The 27,003-nt window shown below is 42.4% G+C and overlaps 2 protein-coding genes across 2 annotated transcripts; both read right to left on the reverse strand.

Moving 5' to 3' along the window:
- Window positions 1–2,275: 2,275 nt before the first annotated feature.
- LOC104063498 (sporozoite surface protein 2-like) lies at window positions 2,276–9,586 on the reverse strand (the record flags this gene model as incomplete). The annotated part of the gene is made up of 1 exon (XM_054066040.1): window positions 2,276–9,586. A coding segment is annotated over one exon (1,479 nt), but the record flags the coding sequence as incomplete, so codon positions are not given.
- Window positions 9,587–13,568: 3,982 nt separating this feature from the next.
- Window positions 13,569–27,000, reverse strand: C4H4orf47 (chromosome 4 C4orf47 homolog). The gene is made up of 8 exons (XM_054064885.1): window positions 26,856–27,000; window positions 25,145–25,331; window positions 23,866–24,085; window positions 21,279–21,416; window positions 21,115–21,190; window positions 19,729–19,908; window positions 16,857–17,029; window positions 13,569–14,447 (listed from the first exon to the last, which is right to left on the reverse strand). The coding sequence occupies exons 2-8, from the start codon at window positions 25,239–25,241 to the stop codon at window positions 14,399–14,401; spliced, it is 933 nt and encodes a 310-aa protein (XP_053920860.1). The 5' UTR covers window positions 25,242–25,331; window positions 26,856–27,000; the 3' UTR covers window positions 13,569–14,398.
- Window positions 27,001–27,003: the final 3 nt, after the last annotated feature.

Here is a 27,003-nt window from a genome sequence, read left to right on the forward strand (position 1 = left end):
AGGCAAGCCTACCCAACTGCAAGTAACAGCCTATGCAAAAACCTTAACACCATTATAACATAAAGGAAACAAAGATTTTCAGTTAATGTGGATTCTAAAATCCTTGATCCTGACAGACTAGAAAAATTGGTAATCTCATCATACAGTCACATCAGCCTGGGGGATCTGAATATACAGGTTTAAATGTGAGAGAAAGATATAACAATTCTCTCTATTGCATGCTCAAGGCTGAATTCTCTACCTCAGTAGGGTGTCAGTGGCTCCTGGCACAAACACTTTTCAAAGCGTCTAGCTAAAAAACTATCCACTTTATCTTCTGACTTAAGAATGGCATAGCCAGTAAATCATGATAGCTTAATGCTACTATGCCTCTCAGCTGTGTCCAGGCTTTATAAATATACATATATTACAAGCCACAAAGAGCCATGGCATTTATGTTTAGATGGAGAGAAAGATAATAAGTGTGACTTCACATGCTTGTTATCTCAACTCTTCATACGTTGATCAACAGGTGTAAAAAGGTTTCTCAGCTATGCCACTGCTGTATAAACAGCAGGCTGTTCTGGGAGATGCTAAAAACTTATAAGAAAAGAATTTTAAACTTAAATAGTTCTCTAAAGTAGTTAAAAGAATCTATGTTTCTTCTATCAACTCAATAAATTTGTTCTATTTTTTAACCACATTTCATCACTTAAAAAATTAAACTAACACTTTTGTCCAGATCAGAAGTATGCTATTGGAAGTACACTGCCCATCACTCCCTCATCCTGCATTTTGGTTCACATCACACAACAGCTTCAGAGTCACAAAGTAGTTTCCTTTACAATGAAATTCACCTAGAAGATGATCTCTGGGAGCACTGCTAATGTGCACCACACACTAATGGGAATTCAGTCCATAGAATCAAACAAGGGGTAAACAAATCCTCTACATCAGGCAGATGCCAACACCCATTGGCCTGCCTCTACTGCACCACCCCTGCTAAAGCAGACATAGCTTGAAGCACTTCTTCCAGTTCTCACAGAGAAAAAGTTTCTTAACAGAAATTAAATTACTGACTGATTAAAACTAGAGATATACGCAGTCTTAGAATTTGGACCTGGCCTCAGCTGTTCCAAAGATCAGAGGAGTTTGATGAAGAATTTTGGTTCCAATTTCTATAAACTATGTAAAATGAAAGAGCTTTGCATTTGGGCTTAGATCTGACTTGCATTTAAAATACACGCACTTGATTTAAACTCTGTTTTAGGGGGGCTTTTTCACAAAGACAAGACCATTATTTACCTAGTGAGTTCACTCATTTATAAATAAAATGGTGGATATAAAACATAGTTAAAGGCATGTTTGTTTCCAGCAAATATTTTCTTTAAAGGCAACAAAACTCTGGAGATTTGCCCTTTTGTGTTTTTTCTCCTCTCATCCAAGTAAGCTCTTCAGATAGCTTCTTTTGAAATTGTTAACAAGAAGCTTCCACAAGCAGATAATTCCTTTTACCTTAATACATGAAATTTTAAAACAAATGCATGCAAGAAGTATTGAGCATATGCTCAGTACCACCAACTAAAATCTCTGTCTCCACAGCACATGCCTGATAGGTAATATTATCTACACAATGTCCAAGTTCACAAAGGATTTTGTTTCTATATATGGTAAAGCACACATTTGTTTTAGCATACACAGTGACTGTTTTTAGATACACTCAGTCTACCTAATTCTCCCTCTGCCCACACTAGGGCATAATTCAAAGACCAGTAAAGCTTCCAGGAAAGTCTTGAAAGATTATTATATTACTCTGGGGTAAAAATTCTCTCCTTGGCACAGTCTAGGACAGATGTCAAAAATAAAACTTTAAGGAAACACTGTTCCATGTAGTTCATGAGCTGACAAAATTACAACTGTACAGGAATGACAAATACAGAAATGCAGAAACTGTAGAGGAGCTTAAGATTATTATTTATTACTCAGAACACAAAATAGTAAACACAGAGAAGATTCTGAGCAAGAGAAAAATATCTCTTGCAAGCTTTTCACAGTATTTCTTTTCCAAATACTATTCAAAATGAGATTTTTTTATAGATGCCTCATTCTCTGTATAATGATTTTTTTTAAAAAAAATCTTTTTAGTACATTCTTGATTTAAGAGGTTTTTAATCACCCTGCTAAGTCAGTAGTCTATAAAACATTAAATCTCAATTAGAACAGATACACTAAAGAGATATTACTGGAATAATATTTTCAGTGTCAAGGGAAAAAAAAAAAAAAAAGGAAAAAAGAGACAAAATATGTAATAGACGCAGCCAAATTGTCTCAGCACATTTAGGCCAAAGCCAAGTTTCCATATGACAACAAAGAGCAATGTTGTCTATGATTTTATACAAAACCTTTGGGGTGTCAGTAGCAGTACCTTAAGCTCTTGCCAGACGGCACACAAATATTAAGTCCATTTGCATATAGAAAGGATAAGTTTCCCAGCACCAACTTTGCAGCCATTGTAATTACAAGGTGGTTGCAGGTTGTGCAGATACACAAGGCACAGGCTTAGGTAGTTTTCTTTGAACAAGAGTAAATCCCAGAGAGAATTTATAATTACACAAATTACAATCAGCCTTTTGGTCTACTTACAGGTAAAATATCCTTGTCACATATTGACTATTCAGTTTGAGCACATAACCCATTCAACATAATAATAATAAACTAATACCATCTATTTAGCAATCATATTTCTGACTGAAATTTCTCTAATTGGCAGTGTCCCAAACAATTCTCACCATTGCTATACTTTGCAGAGATTGGACTTGCAACATCTTTACATCTACGACTTGCACATTTAAGGAAGTTAGGAATGGTTTGGAACTGTCAAATGAGAGATACTTAATTAAGAAACTTTTTTTTTTGCTTTCTAATATTTTCCAAGAATTGTGTCCCTTTCTGCTGTTTTACCCTTGCAAATTCCCTCAATTTCATTTTACTTTCACTGCAAGAATACTTCTACCTTCCAAACCACAGTCACTTTTACAGAGAGCTCCTGTTCACTGCTCTAGATATCTTGCACCTCCTTGAGCAAGCCAACTCAAACTAAATGTAAGTAGAGTATATGAGGTGAAAAGTGTAATTGTTTCAAAGTCAGATTCTTCCACTGTCTACCTTATCTCATTTTATTATTTATAAGAAAAGCATGTATTACAAGAACACTCAGCAGCAGAGATGGTCCAACTATATGAGCCACTATCCAGAGAATAAGAAATAATCAGTAGCCCACACTTTAAAATTCAGACTCAGCAGACAAGGCAGTTACAGTATGGAAGGGAATGGACGCAATATGAGGGATAAATGGCATAATAATTTATAAACATTTCATTATTTTGCTTTTTTCACATACGGTGGACTGAGGTTGAAAAAAAGAAACTCTAAGAGTTACAGAATGAGAGAAAAAGGCACAAAGAAAGAACACACGAAGTAAAATATCTAAAAAACTAGTCAGATACCAGCAGGCTTTTTCATCATCTGATCAATTTGCTGGCTGGCTCACAAAAGTTTCCCTTTTCTTTAATCTCAAATGAATTGGAAAAATTAGAAACCAGGTAAGGATCCCGCACCATGTTAACAGGACTAGTTCTTTACACTGCTGTTTGAGTAAAAATTAATTTATGATTACACATTTAAGGGATTTCAGTAGGTCTTTTGGTCCTAATACAGGACTTTAATTCTAAAAATGTTCACTCATTTCTTCTCTGACTCACAATCCAACTACCCTTGTCCATCTCTTTCTCATCATGACTTGTTACGAGGTTCTTCTCTATAAATACAAACACCACACAGCTCTGTTAATTGTCTTTCCTACATGCTTCCTATTCACTGCTTACTAACAACCAGCCTTCCTGAAACAAGAACTACTGTCACCTTTGACAGGGTATTAAAGTGTAACATTTCAGAAATGATACACTGAGATACAGTGCTGTCTTTCCTCACATGTCCACGGAAATGCTAACGAGGTAAGTCCCTTTATTAAATGTGAAGTTCTAATGACCCTGTTGCATAAAGGCTGTTCTTTAAAAGTCTCACTTCAACACAGATGTAGCTTCTGGTATCTGTTAGCAAAAATTGTATCAGCTGTTGTCCTGTGGTAGGCAAAAGTAAGAATTGAGTAAAATATGGTTTACAGTGGCAGCATCTGGGCAAATAACAAGCTGTCAAATCAGTCATGGTTCTACCATGGCATGTAAAGAAAATGGCAAAACCTTTGAGGCATTCAGAGTGTGGTGGTGTACTGGATCTTACTGCTGTTTGCTAAAGGGCTTCTCACAGCAATTAAATTTCCCAAAAACAACCCCTTCTCCTGAATGCTGAAAGGGCTCCAACTCATGTTCTCACCACAACACAAAAGATAATATCATAATCTGAAAGTAAGCAACCTCTTTTTTCCCCCAAATTCCAAGGTCAGAAAAAAATGTTAAGTGTCTAACCTTATATCTTATCTTAAGTACCAATAAGCGAGTATACCGGATACATGGTAAAAATGAATTAGTAGAGTAGAACAAGGTAGTAGTCAAACTCATACAGTTTCCTACACATAAAATTGGGCAAGATTGCCATAACGGTGATAAAATATTGCTCTTTTGTATTTATATCTTAAATGACTCTGCCCTTGATACTTCATACCTCTCTGAAAGGTATCAGTGAATTGACAGTAGCTCTGACACACCACCTCTCAAGTCAGAGAATCAAACTGACGCCTCCAGATAATTAATGTATTTTTTTCTCTAGGGTCACCCTGTCAGATCCCAATGCCTCACATACTTGTATACTTACTGCTATCATGTTTTAATAAACCTGTCTAGGTTGCACCTGTTCAAAGGTTCGTGGAACATGTCCACTCATCGTCTCACAGTAATCAAGAGGTGACAGCTGTCCCTGTAGCTAATTCTGACATTTCTATCATATCTAGAGACAGACAAATTTAATCAGCTGTTCATGTTTAGACGATGTTTCCCTAAGAAGACTCATGGGGCTATAAAGACCTGACCCATGCAGTCTCAAGACAGGTTGGTATTTGATACTGCAAGTTACGAGAACAATGGATTCTTCCCAGATATGTCTCTCTCATTTTCTTTTCTACTTTAAAAAACAAACAAACCAAAAATAAAACTGTGAATACTGTTACTGATTCTTTCTGAGAAAGTTTTCTTTAAGGAAGAGACCATCAATGTCAAATAGCGGTTAAGGAAAACACTAGTAATCCTTGGCACCCTTATATTAAAATAGCAATTCCTACTGTTTACCTAAAGTTTTTCATTAGATGATGTTGAGGTGTTTGTAAAATAAATCAATATTTTTGCAATCTTTTTAAGGGTGGAGAATGTATCAGTTTTTAAAAAGACCCTAGTTCTGATTTTATTCAACTGTTAGCCTCTAATCATACCTGCTTGTTGGAATCATCAAAATAAAAAAAAAAAAATTAAAAAGAAAGGGAGACGGAGGAGAAGCAGAAGCAGAATCCTCCTCTGATTTTCAGGAAGAAACAATTTATTTACTTTCATCTTCAGAGACTCTCTCTTCCATCTTAAAATGACTACCTGTGATAGGTAAGAGAGTTAACTTATATCATAAGACAAAATGCTACTTCACATCACTGGCTACTAGCAACCTCTTCCAATGCTTTTCCTGTTTAGCTCAGCAACTCATGAAAAGGGCCAAGCAAGCACAGGGTTTTTCCCAGGCAAAACATTCATTCAAAATATCTCACTTGCCCTTTCCCCAAAGAGGCAAGTTTTAATCCAGTCCAGATACACATTTTTCTAAGTATCAAAGAGTTCTAGATGTTCCCAGTTAAATTACTATAGTTGGAAGAGGCAAAAAGCTGGTATTCCACAGCTGTTTGTTTTCTGCTCCTTTGAGACAGGAACTATTTCTCTTCTTCAAGATCAGTTTTTACCTCCATATCTAATTCACCTATACACAAAACAGAAATTAACCAAGAAATTAAATACTTTCACCTCAAAACTCCCTTTTTTTAGGTATCGCATTCACTTATTCTACCTTCACTGACAAAGAAGATGCAATATTGTAAGGAATTTCCACAATTTGGATGGCTTATACCAGAATTATGATGCAGCTGAAGCTAAAAATTATTTTTACATTTATTCACACATTGAACTTTTCTTGCATCACTAATTCACTCTTCTTCTTCTGGCACTGCTTGGCAGCAAAGCCTCCTGTTTTCATAGTATCATATGGCCTTTTACAACTTACATTTTGTAAGTAATGTTTGACAAAAACACCCAATGTAAAGAAAGTCATACTTGACTTGCTACCATGGCTGAAGGACAAGCTGAAATGCCCAATTAAAAAATCAAAATCATAACCCATTTAAAAGCCATTCCCAAAACTTTAAAGGCAAATTTCTCCAACAGATTTTAGGTTCTCCTAATTATGTGAAACTCAGTTTTCCGCTTATGATGCCCCAAAAATAAAAAAAAAATTTAAAAAAAAGAATAATAGTTCTGGGTTGGAGAGTGAGTAGCTAAATGTAGGATTTATGTTTGTCAGTGTTGTGTAATACTGCTGGGCTAATTCCAGCCACTAAACTCTTCAGCTGTCCCTCAACAGGTGTAAAGTGGTTTCACTAACTTTGTACTTCTAAAGGCACACGTCAGAACTACTTAGAGAGCCTGAAAAACGTAAATGTTTCAGCTATGCCATTCTTAAGGACTGAGAGTCATGATCCCAGCTTAACTGTTTTATCTACGTAACTGCAAACTAAGCTTCCAAAATGATAGTCCAATGCACCAATATCAATATCTGTGTTACTCTGTGGAACTTCAATCTTGCAATGGTATAAGCACATGTGTAAACTTTTACCATAAGCACTGAATGACAAGTCCCATGACTGTATATTAAAAAACTCAAATTTCTTCAACATCTCCCCCTACTAAAATTGTTAACCTATTCAATAATAGATTACATTCACTTTCTCACTTACGATATTAAAAAAAAAAACAACACACACAATTGGAATGTGAAACACAACGGTTGAGGTCGAATTTATTATTTCATCAACAAATCCTGACAGAACTTTAGCTTTTATGCAATTCCAGGGTTTTTTTTAAAAAGATAACTTTCAGCAGTTAGCTGTTATACAAGTTAACTTAAAAGCCTGGCACAGTTCAAAATGGAAATAAAATTTTAAGTCACTTCACCTTTGGTAGTATTTTTCAAAAATAACATCAATGAGGCATGTCAGCAGTCGATGCTGCAACCAAAGGTTTCCCATGCACATCAGCCTTACAGGTGTTTTATGAGAAGCAATCAGGCTGAAGAATATGTCTGACGTGAGAGATTTTATTTGCCAGTGCCCCACAATTATCTGGGGAGTCTTTCACTGAGTCTACTCACCCAAATACCAGTTATTCATAGCAAACGTCTGCTTTTGGACTTCAGGCACTGAAAACATGACAATGAATATTGCTGAAAGATATTTTAGGAACTCTAAATATTTTGGTAGTGTAACTTTTTCTTCTCTTTTTTTTTCCCCCCCTTTAGAAGTATGAAACTACACTCATCAATGAGGCACGTCAGCAGTCAATGCTGCAACCAAAGGTTTCCCATGCACATCAGCCTTACAGGTGTTTTACAAGAAGCAATCAGGCTGAAGAATATGTCTGACGTGAGAGATTTTATTTGCCAGTGCCCCACAATTATCTGGGGAGTCTTTCACTGAGTCTACTCACCCAAATATCAGTTATTCATAGCGAATGTCTGCTTTTGGACTTCAGGCACTGAAAACATGACAATGAATATTGCTGAAAGATATTTTAGGAACTCTAAATATTTTGGTAGTGTAACTTTTTCTTCTCTTTTTCTTCACCCCCTTTAGAAGTATGAAACTACACTCATAGAACCTGTTTAAGTTTTAGCAAGGTATGGCAGAATAGTCCTTTGAAAGCATAAATGACAGAAACATATCATAGGTGCAACTCGACAGTAGAGCCAGCCTGCCCAGAGTGACAACGCACGGAAGTGCAGGCAGTAAAATGCTAAACAAAACAAAAAAAAGGCTGTGGGCTTTGCAGGCTCTGTGGTTTTTGCAGACTCTTCTGGTTCTGTGGGCTTATCGGGCTCTACAGGCTTTGCAGACTCTACTGGCACTGTAGGCTTTGCGGGCTTTGCAGGCTCTGTGGGCTCTGCAGGCTCGGCAGGTTTTGTGGGCTCCACTGGCCTGCAGGCTTTGCAGACTCTGCTGGCTCTGCAGGTGCTGCAGGCTCCGTGGGCTGTGTGGGCCGTTCGGGCTGTGTGGGCTGTGCGGGTTCTGCGGGCTGTTCGGGCTCTGTGGTCTGTGCGGGTTTTGTGGGCTTTTCAGGCTCTGCGGGCTGTGAGGGCTTTGTGGGTTCTGTGGGGTTTTCGGGCTTTTCAGGCTCTGCGGGCTGTGAGGGCTTTGTGGGCTCTGCGGGCCGTTCAGGCTGTTCGGGCTGTGTGGGTTCTGCGGGCTGTTTGGGCTCTGCGGGCTGTGTGGGCTTTGTGGGTTCTGTGGGCTTTTCAGGCTCTGCAGGCTGTGTGGCCTTTGTGGGTTCTGTGGGCTTTTCAGGCTCTGTGGGCTGTTCGGGCTGTGCAGGCTGTGCGGGTTCTGCGGGCTGTTCGGGCTGCATGGGCTGTGCAGGCTGTTCGGGCTGCGTGGGCTGTGCGGGCTCTGCGGGCTGTTCGGGCTCTGCGGGCTGTTCAGGCTCTGTGGGCTGTGCTGGTTTTGCGGGCTTCTCAGGCTCTGCGGGCTGTGCGGGCTTTGTGGGTTCTGTGGGCTTTTCAGGCTCTGCAGGCTGTGTGGGCTTTGTGGATCGTGCGGGCTCTGCATGTGCTGCAGGCTGTTCAGGCTCTGCAGGCTTTGTTGGTCCTGCAGGCACTGTGGGCTCTGTGTGCACTGCAGGCTCCGCGGGCAGTGCAGGCTCTGTGGGCTCTGCGGGTTTTGTGGGTCCTGCAGGCTCTGTGGGCTCTGTGGGCTCTGTGGGCCCTGCAGGTCCTGCGGGCTCTGGGCTGTGTGGGCTTTGCGGGTCCTACGGGCTGTGCAGGCTTTGTGAGCTCTGCAGGCTCTGAGGGTCCTGCGGGCTCTGTGGGCTTTGCGGGTCCTGCAGGCTCTGCAGGCTTTGCGAGCTCTGCAGGCTTTGCGGGTCCTGCGAGCTCTGTCGGCTGTGCGGTCTGTGTGGGCTTTGCAGGTCCTGTGTGCGTTGCAGGTCCTGTGGGCTCTGGGCTGTGCGGGCTCTTCTGGTCCTGCGGGCTCTGTGGGCTTTGCTAGCCCTGCAGGCTTTGCAGGTCCTGCGGGCTCTGGGGGCTTTGCGGTCCTGCGGGCTTTGCAGGTCCTGCAGACTGTGCGAGCTTTGTGGGCTCTGCAGGCTTTGCGGGCTGTGCGGGCTGTGCGGGCTCTTCTGGTCCTGCGGGCTCTGTGGGCTTTGCTAGCCCTGCAGGCTTTGCAGGTCCTGCGGGCTCTGGGGGCTTTGCGGTCCTGCGGGCTTTGCAGGTCCTGCAGACTGTGCGAGCTTTGTGGGCTCTGCAGGCTTTGCGGGCTGTGCGGGCTTTGCGGGCTGTGTGGGCTTTGCAGGTCCTATGGGCTCTGTGGGCTGTGTGGGCTTTGTGAGCTCTGCAGGCTCTGAGGGTCCTGCGAGCTCTGTGGGCTCTGCAGGTCCTGCAGGCTCTTCAGGCTTTGCGGGCTCTGCGGGTCCTGCGAGCTCTGTCAGCTGTGCGGTCTGTGCGGGCTCTGTGGGTCCTGTGGGCACATGCAGGTCCTACAGGCTCTGTGGCTTTGCGGCTCTGTGGGATTTGCGGGCTGTGTGGGCTCTGCGGATCCTGTGGGCGCTGCAGGTCCTGCAGGCTCTGTGGCTTTGCGGCTCTGTGGGATTTGTGGGCTCTGCGGGTCCTGTGGGCTCCTCGGGCTCGGCGGGCTCCGTGGCCTTTGCGGGTCCTGCAGGCTCTGCGGCCTTTTCAGGCTCTGCGGGCTGTGTGGGTTCTGCAGGCTCTGCAGCTTCTGCGGGCTGTGCGCATTCTGCAGGCTGTGCAGACTCTGTGGGCTGTGTGGGCTTTGTGAGCTCTGCAGGCTCTGAGGGTCCTGTGGGCTCTGTGGGCTTTGTGGGCTCTGCGGGTCCTGCGAGCTCTGTCGGCTGTGCGGTCTGTGCGGGCTTTGCAGGTCCTGTGTGCGTTGCAGGTCCTGTGGGCTCTGGGCTGTGCGGGCTCTTCTGGTCCTGTGGGCTCTGTGGGCTTTGCTGGCCCTGCAGGCTTTGCAGGTCCTGCGGGCTCTGGGGGTTTTGCGGGTCCTGCGGGCTTTGCAGGTCCTGCAGACTGTGCGAGCTTTGTGGGCTCTGCAGGCTTTGCGGGCTGTGCGGGCTTTGCGGGCTGTGTGGGCTTTGCAGGTCCTATGGGCTCTGTGGGCTGTGTGGGCTTTGTGAGCTCTGCAGGCTCTGAGGGTCCTGCGAGCTCTGTGGGCTCTGCGGGTCCTGCGAGCTCTGTGGGCTCTGCGGGTCCTGCAGGCTCTTCAGGCTTTGCGGGCTCTGCGGGTCCTGCGAGCTCTGTCGGCTGTGCGGTCTGTGCGGGCTCTGTGGGTCCTGTGGGCGCATGCAGGTCCTACAGGCTCTGTGGCTTTGCGGCTCTGTGGGATTTGTGGGCTCTGCGGGTCCTGTGGGCTCCTCGGGCTCGGCGGGCTCCGTGGCCTTTGCGGGTCCTGCAGGCTCTGCGGCCTTTTCAGGCTCTGCGGGCTGTGTGGGTTCTGCAGGCTCTGCAGTTTCTGCGGGCTGTGCGCATTCTGCAGGCTGTGCAGACTCTGTGGGCTGTGTGGGCTTTGTGAGCTCTGCAGGCCCTGAGGGTCCTGTGGGCTCTGTGGGCTTTGTGGGCTCTGCGGGTCCTGCGAGCTCTGTCGGCTGTGCAGTCTGTGCAGGCTCTGCGGGTCCTGTGGGCACTGCAGGTCCTGCAAGCTCTGTGGCTTTGTGGGCTTTGCGGGCTCTGCGGGCTCCTCGGGCTTTGCGGGCTGTACGGGTCCTGCGGGCTCTGTGGGCTCTGCAGGCTTTGTGGCTTTTGAAGGCTCTGAGGACGCTGCGGGCACTGTGGGCTTTGTGGGCTTCGTGGTACCTGCGGTACCTGCAGGCTCTGCGCGTTCTGCAGGCTGTGCAGACTCTGTGGGCTGTGAAGGCTTTGTGGGCTCTGCGTGCGCTGCGGGTCCTGTGGGCTTGGCGGGCTCTGAAGGTTGTGCGGGCTTTGCAGGTCCTGCGGGCTCTGCGAGCGGTGCGGGCTCGGCAGGCTCTGCGGGCTGTGCGGGCGCTACAGGCTTTGCGGGCTCTGCGAGCGTTTCAGGCTCTACGGGCGCCGAGAGCCGCTCAGCCCCTCCGGACACGACGCAGCCCTCCCGAGGCAGTGCGGGCACCGCCCCCGCGCGGGGACAACGGGGCTCGGGAGCCCTGGGCAACCGCGTGACGTCACTGTGCCGGGAGGCGGCACCGGGCGGGGGCGGAGGGGGGGGAGGTCTGTCCCGCGCGGCGGCGAAACAATCCCCTGTGCTGCTGCGGGGGCTCCGCCCCTGCCAGAGCTTCGCCCCTGGGCAGCCCGGGCTGGCGGGAGAGGTGTCCTTGCCCAGGGCTGGGCGGAAACTGGATGATCTTTAAAGTCCTTTCCAACCCAAACCTGTCTATGATTCTATTAACTTGCCCGCGCTCACTCTCCTGCAGAGGAGCCTGTGCTGTGCCAGGACCTGCAGCAGGGCTCAGACACCCCAGAGCGGGAGGGAAAAGCAGTGAGGCTCTTCCTCAGGCTGAACCGCAGGGATGAATTCCCTCAGCTTTCCCTTCTTAAAGCTGAAATCGCTCTTCCTCACAACTTCAAGCTTTGCTCATTGTAGAAATTCACGAGGAGCGGGTTGCAAAGGAGCCTCTCCAAGTGGATTTGTAATATCTCCATAGAAGGGGACTTGACAGCCTCCCTGGACAGCCTGTTCCAGTGCTCTGACACCCCCACAGTTGCTCCTCATGTTCAGATAGAACTTCGCGGGTTCCAGTTTGTGCCCATTGCCTTTTGCCCTGTCCTCCTGACACTTGCCCTGTAGATCTTTCTAAGCGCTCATAAGATCACGTCTCAGACTGTTCTTCTCCAGGCTTAACACACAGGTCTCTCTGCCTTTTCTCCTAAGAGAGATGCTCCAGCCCTCTCATCTCTGTGGCCCTCCACTGGACTCTCTCCAGCAGTTCCTTGTTCCCTCAGTGTTCCCTTTTTAGATCTGAAGTTGCTCCTCCTGCCAACTTCAAGCTCTGCTCATTGTACAAGTGTCATTTTCATTTGTAGATAATCACACAGAAGAAGCAGAAGAGTGAACCAATTGGCAAACAAGACTGAATGCAAGCAGATTTCATTCCGACTGCAGGCAGGAGCAGGATGACAGGGGATACCCTTAGCTAAAAGTTCCATAAGATGCCTTTAGCGAAGGTGATGGATGCTCCTGGTGCCAAAATGCTGCTGACAAACTGGGCTGCACCAGGCTTCACCAGAGCAGCTTGGGCACTTACTGATTACTGGTGCCTTATTTCAGGAGCTGCTCTGGTGAAGCATTCATTCTCACAGTGCTCTCATTTAAAGCTGACCTCTTTTTCATTGCTCAACAAAAGCCAAGTGGTTAATATGGATGCAAAGACAGTGACTGTTGGATTGTTTCAATGTGCTACCAACTGTGTGCAGGGCTAGGACCATACAAGATGAGCTGCCGCTCTTTACTGAAGTTTTCCAGTAAGAAATGAGAGCTGCAATTTCTGATAATCCAGAACAGTCTATTGCTTTCAATAAACCATAATAAATGGTTTTCTTTCGTAAAACATTTACAATTCTGATGTTCTGTCATTGTCATGGTTTTGTCCTCTTCTGAAAAGAATTGCCTGGGGTTTTGATACTTGGCTGAATTTCACAGATTCACAAAAGCAGACTGCTACACTATGTAAGTAGTATAAAGAAATCTAATGAAACTGTGGCAGTTTATAGCAGGTAGAATTCTGCCCTAGGAGTTCAGAGTCCAAAGGAAATCTTCATCACCTTTCAGCTGAACAGCTTAGTACATGCCACAATATTTCACTGGTTACTTCTGCCAGAAGCCCCAAATTAAGTTTCATCTATGTTTACATAAGTTTTAGATGACATGGAATTCTCCTCCATGTTTAATCAACACAAGGCACCCTCTACCTCCTTATTCTAGACACTGACTTAGAAAGCTTATTAGTTAAAATAGGCCCAGTTCAAGAAGTTTCCCAAAGGAACTTCTGCACATCCACAATTCAGAACTTTCCATGCTGAGAAACAGCACGGGCACAGTGAGACCACTCCTCGTACGCTAATAGGGGATGGAGATCCTCTATAAATAATTTGTAGCCAGAAGCACATGTTATTGCCCTCTGCCTTGTGGACCACGTTTTCTGAGGAAAACCTGTGTTGGATTTCATTGGGGTGGTGACTATTTTTATGTTATACTTCTCTTTTTCCTGCTACTTCTTTCTCTCTCTCTACCTTATACTTTTCTTATTCTACTTCATTATTTTTTTTCCTGGGCATTTCTGAGTGAATTTGGTTGTATTCAAATCCTTGCTGTCAATTCTTTGTAACTTCAACTGAGTTCAAAGTAAAGACCTGTAACTTTGGCTGTGTTCAAAGTAGAGACTGGAATCTTGAGTAGACCCCTGGAATGATTTGTCATCACTTCAGACTCCCATGCAAACATAAAAAACAAACCTAACCCACTTTCCCACCCTGCCGAACCGGTTGTTGGGGCTGGGTCATAACAGCAACACTTAACGGTTGTCAGGAAACTGAGGAAGAGTAGTAAAAACATGCTGGTCTATAGAGATGACTCCCCCCTTCGTAACACCCTGTTTGTGGTATGGTTTTGAACAAGACTTGATATTAGTCACTTTGAGATCATCAAAACTATAAATTACCTATTTTTAAGACAGTTCTTACACAAAATTATAGTAGAAATGAAGTACAAGTTGTAATTCTGCTAAAGGAAAACAATGACCTTAGTTTCACTGTGGGTGAACATCTGACTAACTTTGTTAATACATACGCTGATACTCACTTTAAAATACACGCACTTTCTTCCACTGCAATCTAGCATCAATTTGCAACCCCAATTACTCATTAGAAAGTCCTTTTTTCTAAAAGCACATTTCAAAAGTCCACTTAAGCAAGAAGATGAAAATTAATATAAAAATACAACCTCGTATTTTGTAAAGAAATGATCTTCCAGTATTGGTTATAGCTTTATACTGAGAAACGAAAGATTGTATTCTCAGGAATTCAACAGATTTGATTGCCCTAGATACTTGCATTCCACTTTTCACACTTTATTTGCTTTAACAGAGTCTACAGAGCGTACCCTTCATTTCACCTTTTGTACCTAATGAGATGTCAGCTGTGCAGTCTTGTAGTTCTTTACATCTAATGATCTGAAATGTAAATGAAGAGAATCTTATGAGGTTTTTGTAGAATATTACTGTACAAATTACAAGAGTTTTTGAAAAAAAGGAACAACTGTAGTACATCGAGTCCTGAAATTAGACTGAATCACTTGAACCCTTGTGAAGTCAAATTTATGTCAATAGAGCTCTGTGTGAGAGCAAGAATCTACATCAGCAAATCCAATCAGAAGATAATTGGTTCAACTAGCATCAGATAAGTTTTGCATTGGAAAGTACACAAAGAACTGTAATTCAGTGGGGAAGCAGATGATTTGAAAAGCATCTTGCCACATTTCTTAAAATCTATGAGCTATGAGCTTCATAATATAATGAATTCAGTTCACAATTCTCATGCTATTAAATCTAGGAATAATGAACCAAAAATAAATACATTCTTTAAAATTCTTAGGAGGGAAAGTGTAGTGGAGAATTTTAAATACTGGTTTTAATTTCTCTCTGAGGAATTTTCTGTTGCGTATGGAATTTCTTCTCTTTATCAATATTTTGAATGTGTCCCTCATAACTGTATCTCTGAGCACAGAGAGACATTTCAGTGATAACAGTCAGTCCCGTCCAGAGGGTTTTGAAACCTACTTCACATACAATTAGGGTTTTTCTCAATACAAACATTTCTTTTGGGAACACAATTTTTTATTCTGTTGACAGAAGAATAAGACAAATAATTACACTGATAAGAAGCCTACTCAGACCAACAGGCCATTCTTTTTCCCTTTTACTAGTTTAAAAACACCAGTATATACATGGAAGGTTGTATTTTCTTACATCGGGGTCAGTAGCTACCATGCCTTTTGGTGTACCAAAAGGTTACTTTCAATTCTTTCTTACTTTACATTAGTAAAGAAAAGCAATGTGGAATGATATGTAGCTTCTGGTTCTGCCTTGCCAGTGGAAAAAAAAAAAAAAACTTCAAACTACCCTTGCAACTTAAAAAGTGATGATGCAAATGCTGATATGTGGTCAAATAAATTAAATACAACAGCAATGGGTGAATAATGGAGATGTATTTCTTAGACTACACGTATGAAGGTACGTACAAGACAAATCACAAATGGGAAGCAGATTCCTCTAAAACAGTTTTTCAAATTTTCATCAAGTATTTTCAAAACATCTAATGTTACTCATGGAATATGCAAAATAACATGCTTAACTGTTCTACATGCAGTTTCAGAGGTCTGCATTTGAAAGTGATTTCTCGAAATAACTCTAAAGAATACCTTTTATTTTCTTCTTGAATTACAACAGAACCAAAATCAGAAAATAAATTTCTTGAAATAGAAGGATTATAGCTTAGAAAGATAAAAAGTAAAGAATTATGTGCTTTTCTACCTACATACATACACTGTGTACCAAAAATCTCTTCCAACATTGTACAGGGAAGTGTTTGTAGTTAGGAATCCAATTGGAGTGCCTGTTTCAAAAGCTGCACAGGCTTAACTACCTAATATGATGTTTGCCAGCAGAGGGAGCCAATTTTATTCCATCAACATAAGAGAAAACAAAAATAGATTTTGTTTTTAACAGGATCATTCTTGGTCTTTTTACATTTATAAAATCAGAAGAGAACTTAAATCATTTCTTGGTGACATCTTGTGCTGGTTTGGGCTGGTATAGACTTAATTTTACAGGGCTGTGTTTTGGATTTGTGCTGAAAACAGTGTTGATAACACAGGGAAATTTTAGTTACTGCTGAGCAGAGCTGACACAGAATCAAGGTCTTTTCTGCTCCTCACACCAGCGAGTAGGCTGGGAGTGCACAAATAGTTGGGAAGGGGCACAGCTGGAACAGATTTTCCATACCATAGGACACCACATTCAGCAATAAAAGCTGGGGGAAGAGGAAAAGGGGGGATGTTTGGAGTGGTAGTGTTTGTCTTCCAAAGTAAATATTACATATGTTGGAGCCCTGCTTTCCTGGAGGTAGCTGAACACCTGCCTGCCTATGGGAAGTAGTGAATTAATTCCTGATTTTGCTTTGCTCGCATATGCAAGTTTTGCTTTCCTTATTAAACTGTCCCTATCTCAACCAACGAGTTTGCTCACTTTTATTCTGCCAATTCTCTGATTCTCTCCTCTATCTCATTGGGGAGGAGGGAACAACCGGCTGGGTGGTTCTTTACTGTCAGCTGGGGTTAAATCACAACACATCTGTATTGCATGAATCTGAAGGTCTCTATGAGAGAGCCTTATAAAGTAATCTGAATTTACAGAAGAGAATAGGAATACATTTTGAAAGCCAAGTTTCTTATACATTTCTTTGCCTTTTGTTAATAATACGTTCCTTCATTTATTCACTTACTTTAGACAGTAATAAATAGCTATGTTAATGACTTTTGGTAGACAGCATACATGAAACGAACTCAAATTAGAGGAGCTTACCTTGTGGCATTTAAAGTTATTATGCTTGTAACAGGTCTGCTTTTTGGTCCAGAAGGAGGATGAAAAATGTGTGGTTCTTTACGAGTTGTGACAGCCTTAGGTTTTTTAATTACATGAGAGCCGACAGAATAGGTTGGGTAAGGATCAAATGTGCCTCCTTTCATGCCCCCTGACTGAAAAAAAAAAACTTTTCCAAGTGCCACTCTACCATATAATTGAGTTAATTACAATATTTTTCATGCAAAAGCAAATAAGAACACTGAGTAGCACACTGCATGATATTATATATATAAAAAAAAAAACCAAACAAATATTTCTTCAAGTTGCAATGGAAACTTTAAGGAAAATTTCAGCCATTATTTTGATGAATTCTTAGTTTTCAATGTTCTTTCATAATCCTGGATATTGACGACAGAATCTTAAAAATGGGACAGAAAATGTAAAAACATAACTCACTAAAATGAACTATGTTGTGGCAAAAAAGGGGAATTCCTGTGTGCTAGTGCACCTCCATGTCCAGTCCTGGTATATGGATTATTACATACAGAAAGGCTGCGGCATTATTATCACAGAACTACAGAATGGTCGGGGTTGGAAGGGACCTCTGGAGAGATCATCTAGTCCAACCGCAGTGCTAAAGCAGGTTCACCTACAGCAGGTTGCAAAGGAGCCTGTCCAGGCAGGTCTCGAATATCTCCAAAGGAAGAGGTTCCACAACCTCTCTGGGCCTGTTCCAATGCTCTGACACCCTCACAGGAAAGATTTTTTTCCTCATGTTCACATGGAACTCCCTGGGTTCCAGTTTGGCCCATTGTCCCTTCTCCTGTTGCTGGGCACCACTGAAAAAAGCCTGACTCCTGACACTCACCCTGTAGATCTTGATCAGCATTTATAAGGTCCCCCCTCAGTCTGCTCTCCTCCAGGCTGAACAGACCCAGGTCTCTAAGCCTTTCCTCATAAGAGAGGCTCCAGTTCCCTAAACATCTTTGTGACCTCCCGCTGGACTCTCTCCAGTAGTCCTTTGTCTTTCTTCAGCTGGGGAGCCCAGAACTACACACAGTACTCCAGACTCCGGTGATGTCCCTAAGGCAGAGTCCCTCGACCTGCTGGCCACACTCTTCTTGATGCACCCCAGTATACCTTTGGCCTTCTTGGCCACAAGGGCACATTGCTGGGTTATGATTAGCTTGTTGTCCATCAGGACTCCCAGATCCTTCTCCACAGAGCTGCTCTCCAGCAGGTAAAACCCTTAACCTGTACTGGTGCATGGGGTTATTCCTCCCTCAGTACAGAAGCCTAGGCTTGCCTTTGTTGAACTTCATTTGGTTCCTCTCTGCCCAACTCTCTAGCCTGTCCAGCTCTCACTGAATGGCAGCAGAGCCTTCTGCAGTATCAGCCACTCCTCTGTTTTGTGTCATCAGCAAACTTGATAAGGATACCCTCGGTCTCCTCATTCAGGTCATTGATGAACATGTCGAGCAAGCTGGGCCCAGTATCAGCCCTTGGGGAATACCTCTAGCAAAAGCCCTCCAACAAGACTCTGTACCACTGATCACAACTCTCCAAGCTCTGCCATCCAGCCAGTCTTCAACCTACCTCTCTGTCTACTCATCTAACTCACACTTCCTAACCTTATCTATGAGGATGCTAGGGGAGACAGTGTCAAAAGGCTTGCTGAAGTTGAAGTAGACAATGTCCTCTGCTGTCTCCTCATCTACCCAGCCAGTCATGCCATCATAGAAGGCTATCAGATAGGTCTGGCACGATTTGGCCTTAATGAATCTATGTTGACCACTCCTGACAACTTTCTTTTCCTCCATATGCTTAGAGATGACATCCAGGATGAGCTGTTCCATCACCTTTTCAAGGACACAGGGGACACTGACTGGTCTGTAGTTTCCTGGGTCACCCTTCTTGCCCTTTTGGAAGACTGGAGTGACATTAGCGCTCCCACAGTCCTCAGGCACCACTCCTCCACGACCTTCCAATGATGGAGAGCTCTTTAGCAATAACATCTGCCTGTTCCCTCAGCATCTGTGGGAGCATCCCATCAGAGCCTATGGATTTGTGGGTGTCCAGTTTTCCAAAACGATCTCTAACCTGATCCTCCTCAATCAAGGGGAAGTCTTCTCCAGACTTTCTCTCTGCTTTCTGACAGATAGGATGCTTTCTGATATAGAGGACTGAAGACAACATTGTCTTTTCCTGAAATGTTATGTCCACTAGTACAAGAACGGCAACTTTGAGTTAAAAAACATGCAGAGACCTGATTAATTCTTTGCAATCCATTAGTAGAGCTAAACCCCATGGTCTGCTAAGGCTGCTGCATTCCTGCAAAGTGCAGAAGGAAGCAATTCAATCAAAAAGAAAGCTATTTTTCCCATAAAAATTTATACAGCAGAGAGGAAAAACATGCAATAGCTTGGCAAGTACACATAATTTAAATACATAGGGAAAGCATATGTGGTGTGAAGATGGATAGGGAGCCAGACAAGGTGCTGAGTTCCTAGCAGCTACTTTGTCTGAACAGACTGCCATTCTGAAAGATGTTAGTTGCCTCACCCTATGAGGCCACACACTGAACATTATTATTTGTGTGTAATCATTCTTGCTGTCTCTTTCTGAATGTAGATTTGAAAAAGAAACTTTCTAGATTACTTGAAACTGGTTAGCAGTTGTTGTTGGGTCAACAAGATTTCATTGCTTTGTAAATAGAAAACAAAGTAGATAGAATAATGTCTTTTGTCAGAAAAATAAAAAATCAGTAGCAAAACCAAACAGATTTCTATCTTATGTGCTGCAAGCAAAGCTATTTTACAGGACATATCTGAGTATATAGCTTTTGTCTCCAATATCTATCAGAAAAACTCACCTTTTTAGCAGGAGAACTTGGTTTGAAAGGTGTTACAATTGGCTTCTTTGGAGGTGATTTCTTCACAGGTGGCAAAGGTTTGTCACTGAAATAGGGATTCATGTCAAAATACTCCCGGGGATATAAATTTAACTTGAAAGGCCCTGCTTTAAGCAACCGTTTATGTTCCTCTCGTGCTTTCTGTGAAACAAGTATGTTGAAAGAAACAACTATGAGCATCTTTATTTTATGTTAATCTAAGAGAGAAACTGAAAACATTTCAATTTAGTTTGGAGAACATTTATTCTCACTTTGTTTGCTCTTGTATGATAATCAGGGTATTTTATATACCAACTGTGCATAAGATTCACTGACCAGGAAGAACTACAATCACTACGAAAGTATGGAAGGAAAATGTCAGGAAAAGCACTGTGCATTTAAGATGCATCTAACAACATTTCATACCTCTATCTTGAGCAAACATGCATACATACACACTCAAAAATTCCACCTGCACGCATCCCAGTCGCTCACAGTTGTGAACCCTGGCCACTACGTTTCCCAGAATCTGAGCACTTTATTTACTAAGCTGAGCTTCTCCAGAAATTGCTTCTTTGTACCATGGGAAATATTGGCTATTCTTCTCAATTTCCATTTTAAAATAAAATAGGTTAAAATATGACAAAAAATTACAAGACAAACATAAAATGTACCATCAGGTACACAGTAGCACCTGGTAATTCATGCTAATGTCTCAGAGCATATTCCTTTTTTTAGATCCAGTGGAAACAATCTTGCCTCCCTCTTCCCTCTGTTCTTCTCATTTTCTGCACTGGATGCTTAGTATTGACTGAATTTGTCTTAACTGCAGAGAGCTGAATTGTTTTCTTCTAATCTGGTTCTTACCTTAGACCAAAAAATGCTGCCATTTTTCACTACATATAATAAAAATACATGGGATAACTACAGCGAAAGCAAACTTACACGTTTTCTTAGATTTATGAATTTATATTAAAAAAAGGGAACTTTTTTTTTATATATATACCATCTAGAATAATCACGTCCCATTCTTCTGACAACAACATAGAAGCATACTGTGCTTGCTGTCGATATTGTTTGGTCGTTACTGCATTGTAGCTTAACATTTCCAAATAAAAAATTAAGGTCAAATCCTGAATGGTAGAACTGGTGTGGAATACTGCCAGATGTCTCAAAGGAAAAATAATAAATGAACAACAACTAAATTCTTTTTATACAAGATAGTGATTGATTTGTTTTACTACCTTCACTTGTAAAATAGATAAACATTAGTGATTTCAAGCTAAAGGAAACACCAGAGAACAAGTTCATGTAAACTCTAATAAAAAAATCAAAACACTGAGACATAATAAAGACAAATATTCTTACCTTTGCCATTATTCTTTCTAGATCATACTCATCAGGTTCATGCGGATATTGTGCACCTATGGTAAGGTTTGCATACCTGTAAAAACACAATTAATTACTTAGGTGTTCAAAACTTAAGAAATGTTTAATAAAACACTCTGCAAAAAGCAATATTGTGAAGTTACCCATATCCAGTTCCTTTCTTTCCTGGATTAGTATAAAAATTCTTTCCAGGAGGAATGTATCTTTCTTTGGTTTTCAGTTGTGGATTGAAGTATGGATACGAACCTCCTATGGTTCCATAATAGGTGCCAAGTCCACATCTAAAAATAGCAGATGAACATGTTCATTAATGTTTTGCAAATATTTCACGCTTTCCATATCAAGTGTGCTAAAATGACACGAAGCAGATAATCCAAACAATATATGCATCTCAAGAATTCAATATCAAACCAGATCAGATCTACTGTCCATAGAGCTACTACTACAGCAATTCCTTGCACAGTGTTATGGACAAAGAAGAAATAAGATGGCAACAGAGACGAAATCATAGCTTAAAAATATAAATATGCCTAATAGAGGTTGCTTTAATTCTGATCCAACAAGGTGAAGTAACACTAGTAAGACAGATTCACGAAGACCAAGAGGAATAGGTTCAAGAGACTTGATGACAAAACGGCATCTTTCCCACAAGCTCAGAGAGAACAGTAAGTTAGTGCTGGTGTGATAACAGCATGGCAGGCAACCTGGGGTACCTGTCTGAAAGGGTTTTTTTCTGGAAGACTTTCTGTCTTGCAGTAGAAGGAAACCAAAAGGAAGCACAATTCATCTAGGAGAAATAATTCTGCCTAAAAAGCTGCAGGAATTCACAAAGACCGTTTTTTGAAGACCAACCTGAAAATCAATACTTGCTGACAAGCGTCTGACAAGCTGTCAAAGTACATGACCATGCAGCCACTAAAGGCGAAAAGGAGCAAGACAAACTAATGAAATATCTGATTGGTAATTAGCCCCCTTTGCTGCAGCTACAGCGGTCCACAAAAACACAACCAACCAACCATCTGTCCCATATCCCAAAAACCCAAAAGAGAATAGCAAACAATCAGCATGGGCTACTGTACGAGACCTGTCAACCTCCATATAGCCGAGGTCATCTGCTTTGCCCATGCTGTCTGCAATTATTGTGGAGGGATAGTGAAGTGTCTCAATGAGTTCCCACTTAAAAGCGCTGCTAAGGTATACTGACAGGATTAGGATGCCAAGATAACATTTGTCATCTTTGCACAGACCACTAACCTGCCTGTTCATTACCCTCATTATTTAGGGACTTCATAAACCCATAGACAGAAAAAAAAAAAAAAAAGGCAAACTGACAACACACAGGCAGCCTTTATCTTGGTGTTTCCTAACTCCTCGGTGCTTGATTTAATCTTCTTTAAATGTCACTTCTAATCATAGGCTTTTTATAGGCAAGTAACAAAATAATAGAGAACAGACATATGAAGAAAATAAAGGCCCAGGCTTCACTCCCATCTTCGGAAAATTACCTCTTTGCATCTTTTCCATTTGTAGCCAAGAACAAATGTGGCTTCAATGTAAAGGAAAGGTTCCCAAGAGCTGCTTATCATTCAGGCAGCCAAAAATAATAACTCAACGAACAGCAACACAGCTCTGCACTAGCTCCTTAGTTACGATGGGAGTCAGTTTTGGATAGAAGAGATGTATAACCACTTTCCAGAATTGCTTCAGAATTCCATTAAAAGACAATTTCCCAGCCTCTGCTTTGTACTACTTTGCCAGGACAGATTTATGGAAGGATCAAGACAAGTAAGAGCCTGTCCTACAGTTCACATATTCAGAAGCTCTGCAACAAGAGCACGAGCTGCTGCACCCACAACCAACAGATGTGTTTCTGGAGGCAGGACATGGAAGAGAGCACATTAGCAGATCTTCGTTGTAAGCAAGACTCCCACTGGTGGACTCAGAACCCAGAAAGCACATGAACAGGACTTCCAATAACCGACATGGATTTGAAATCGGTGCCTAGGTGTTTCCAACAGTTCAACCCTAATAAATAATTTTGTTGCTACCAAGTCAAGTTGTAGTTGAAAGAAAGTGTGGAACACAGGGCTCACGCATTGTCTGTCCCATCAGAAATGGCACACATAAATCCAACAGAAAGCCTACACACCATGTCTTACGTTCCTACTAAAAGCTAACATGTTCCTGTAACATCCAACAGAACAAAGATAATCCTTGCATCCTAAAATACTACATATATACATATATAAAATTAACAAGAGGTTAGTCTCCAAATTTTCCAAAAACAAAGCACCTGGGCAATGACCCCTTTTCCTGCTGTTTATGCAACATATATGACATCTCTATTTTGGGAAGGTCAGAAATGGGAGGGAGAAGATATTGTATCTGACAACTTACAACAAATTTCCTCCTAAATTAATACGAAATATTCATTTGTTAATCATCCACATCCTTTTCTCATCACGATTTTCATCGAAAGTAAAAAGCTGCAGGGTAAGAACACCGTATACAGCAAAACCAGTAGTTAAGATTAAGCATCAGGATCTGACTTCTACCTGTGTTCAGCCTTCCCTGTGTAGCTGCTCTAAAATCTTCGCTCCGTCCTGACTAACACTACACTGTAGAAAACAACATGGCACTCTCATTACAGGTTTTACATGAAATAATCTGTGAAAATCACCCTGAACATACAGAAAAGACGTCAATTTAAAACACTTTCATAACACTTACGGCCATTTGTCTCCATTGCTGGGAAGGAAAGCATTGCCCAAATTTTTCTTCGATTCTGCCAATCTATGGCGTCTCCTTAGCTGAGCAGGGTTTGAGTAGGCTTCACCTTTGAAAATCCTCACAAACTGAGGCTCAAAATAACCTGCCTGCAGAGCTGACAAGGTTTTGCTCCCCCCAGGTAACATCTGTCTGTTCTTGCTCGCAGCTTCGTTAAAAGGACCTATAAAAAAAGGAAGCACTGTAAAGAACTGTTTGATGTGAGTGCTTCTCTTAGCCTACTTTGAAAAACTCATGTCTGGATCTGGGTGGCTCAAAGAATGTACTACAGAGCATTTAACTCTGAAACCATGCAAGTAAATAGTTGTGTCTGAAAGACCATGCTTGGACAAAGTATTCACAGCAACTAGCTGCAGTTTTCTAATCACTGTACTCGATTTATAGGCAAATGAAAGAGACTGGTTACTACAGACTACAATTTTGAGCCCAAGCTGATGCCTCTTTATATAGTACGTGTAATATTTCAGAGGAGCATCTCTTTCTCCCACTGATTACAGACCAGGTAGAATAGTTTAAGTGCTTCCAGCTGGGTTTTAACTCCCCAGCAGCTCAGTGTGGTGTAAGCTTTTCAGCCTGGATTCTGATGAACATGTTCATCACTGATAGAACACCACAGCAGAAATGTCTGTACTGAGCAGCCAGGATGAGTTTGCATTATCTCTTCAAAGCAGCTCCTGAGGGTTAACCTCTGTCACCTTAATGATGACAAAAATAACGTTTTAACATTTCTCCTTGAGGATTCCCATCAAACCACAAGAAAAAGAGAACATTCTTTAAAAAGGCAGATTAGAAAATCTCATATATGAGATTCAGATCAGAATAGGAAAAAAAAAATTTGCAACACTAATTTAAAAATCTTAACAGTGTCATTGTCAGTAAAAGGAAACCTCCTGAAAAAGCACACAAAATACACCATTGTTTTTCACAAAAGCAGGAAAATACTGGTAACTCCCAGCTCATTAATAGTAAAAATAATACACTAAAATATTTTATCAGTCTATTACACATACATATTTTTCAATTTGGCTGGATTTTTCCTTTCTTCCCCATAGTCATTCCTATTTCTCAAACCTTTGTCTTAATACTACAGACCTGAGCAAAGAATATGCATGAAAAAGCAGCTCCCTTTAACAAAAAGAAAAAAAAATAGTGATTCTGCAAGTAGACCTATACTAGAGGTGGTCCTTATCACTAAACAGGGATTAATATTAAATGTACTTACGCATAAAATGTGATACATATTTATCTCCAATGGTAACATAACTCATTTCACTGAAGAGACCGATCCTCTCCATATCACTTTTCCCTTCCGTAGGCATGATGGATCTTAGTGATGCTTCACTGCACTAAAAGTGTGGAAGTACCCTTGTTGATTTGTTCTGCTGCAGAAGTCGATCAGCAGTCTACACCTGTAAACAAAAAGTTCATTCCAGTAAAATGCAAGAATTTTGATTAAAATATTAGCAATGAATGTCATACAAAGAAAGTCATCTCCAACGGGATTGACTGCTTTGGTGCTTACGGAACTCTGTCGGATTTAGACATCATTCTATTTCCTCTGTTAACCAAATTCAAAACACACACAGAGATAAAATCGAGTGCATTTGTAATACAACCAGTGCAACTGTTACTGCATTTACAGAGTCTGGGACATGATTTATAACAAGGACCTTCAGAGTACTAAGATGAGAATGTTTGGTGGCATTAAGAGCTACTAATAACACTGGCCAAGCAACCTCCTTCAACTTGTGGATTACCTCTTGCAATCGTTTTCAGTCACTTTCTGATAATGGGAGAGAGGGTCAGCATATGGACAATTCTAAAGTACATCAAACAAGTGGAATTTTGGAAGCCCTCTAACTAATCCAAGACCTTGTCATGGTACAGAGCTCCAATTTCTTCTTGGTTTTAATGCAAATTATGTACAACAAATGCTCAGTTTTTCCTCATCTTCACCCTCAGTGGATCCTGAGGGAACAAAGGAAAATGCCTAGGCAATAAGCGTAAGGCACTCGAGGCTTGAAGAGAGAGCAGGCTTAGCTCTAGGATTCCAGGGATCCAATTCCCAGAGCAAAAACTAGTAGAAATGGAGTCAAAATCAACCAGAGCAAGAATTGCCTCAAGGAGGAAGGTAACAATTCAAAAGAAGCATTGCCAGGAGGGTGAGGGAAGTGATTCTGCCCCTCTATTCTTCTGTGGTGAGACCTTATCTGGAGGACTGTGTCCAGTTCAGGAATCCTCAACATAAGAAGGATATGGAACTGTTGGAATGGGTCCAGAAGAGGGCTGCAAGGATGATCAGAGGGCTGGAGCACCTCTCATAGGAGGACAGGCGGAGAGAATTGGGGTTGTTCAGCCTGGAGAAGAGAAGGCTCTGAAGAAAGCCTTATAGAAGCTTCCAGTACGTGAAAGGGGCTACAAGAACGCTGGGGAGGGACTGTTTACAAAGTCTTGTAGTGATAGGACGAGGGGCAATGGGTATAAGCTGGAGAGGGGCAGATTTAGACTAGACATGAGGAAGAATTTCTTCACAACGAGAGTGGTGAGGCACTGGCACAGGCTGACCCATCCCTGGAGGTGTTCAAGGCCAGGTTGGATGGGGCCTTGGGCAGCCTGGTCTGGTGGGAGGTGTCCCTGCCTATGGCAGGGGGGTTGGAACTGGATGACCTTTGAAGTCTCTTCCAACCCAAACTATTCTATGATTCTATGATCTATGATGGGTTCACCAAGACAGGAAATTAAGGTAAAAGAAATGGGTTCATATGTTAGCAAAGCTATTTCTTTAAACTTTAAACTTGTGAAACCCGCGAAATCAAGGCTATGCAAACAAATAGCTGGAGTATAGGTATCCACACAGAAAACAGGGAAGCTGAGACATTAGAGTGGAACAGAGGTTAAAGAGCACAGAGATCGAGTCCCAAGCGGACATTAACTTCCCTCGACACGGTCCCTCCCTCGCGTGAGGCCCGGGAGCGGCAGCAGGCAGTTGCTCACACAAACGGGCCAGTCTCACCCCCACACCGCCCGCAGCGGGGCGGGGCAGGGCGGGGCGGGGCGGGACCCCACCCCACGTGGCTCCCG

This window comes from Cuculus canorus, chromosome 4, assembly GCF_017976375.1.
Source record: "Cuculus canorus isolate bCucCan1 chromosome 4, bCucCan1.pri, whole genome shotgun sequence".
Taxonomy (NCBI): domain Eukaryota; kingdom Metazoa; phylum Chordata; class Aves; order Cuculiformes; family Cuculidae; genus Cuculus; species Cuculus canorus.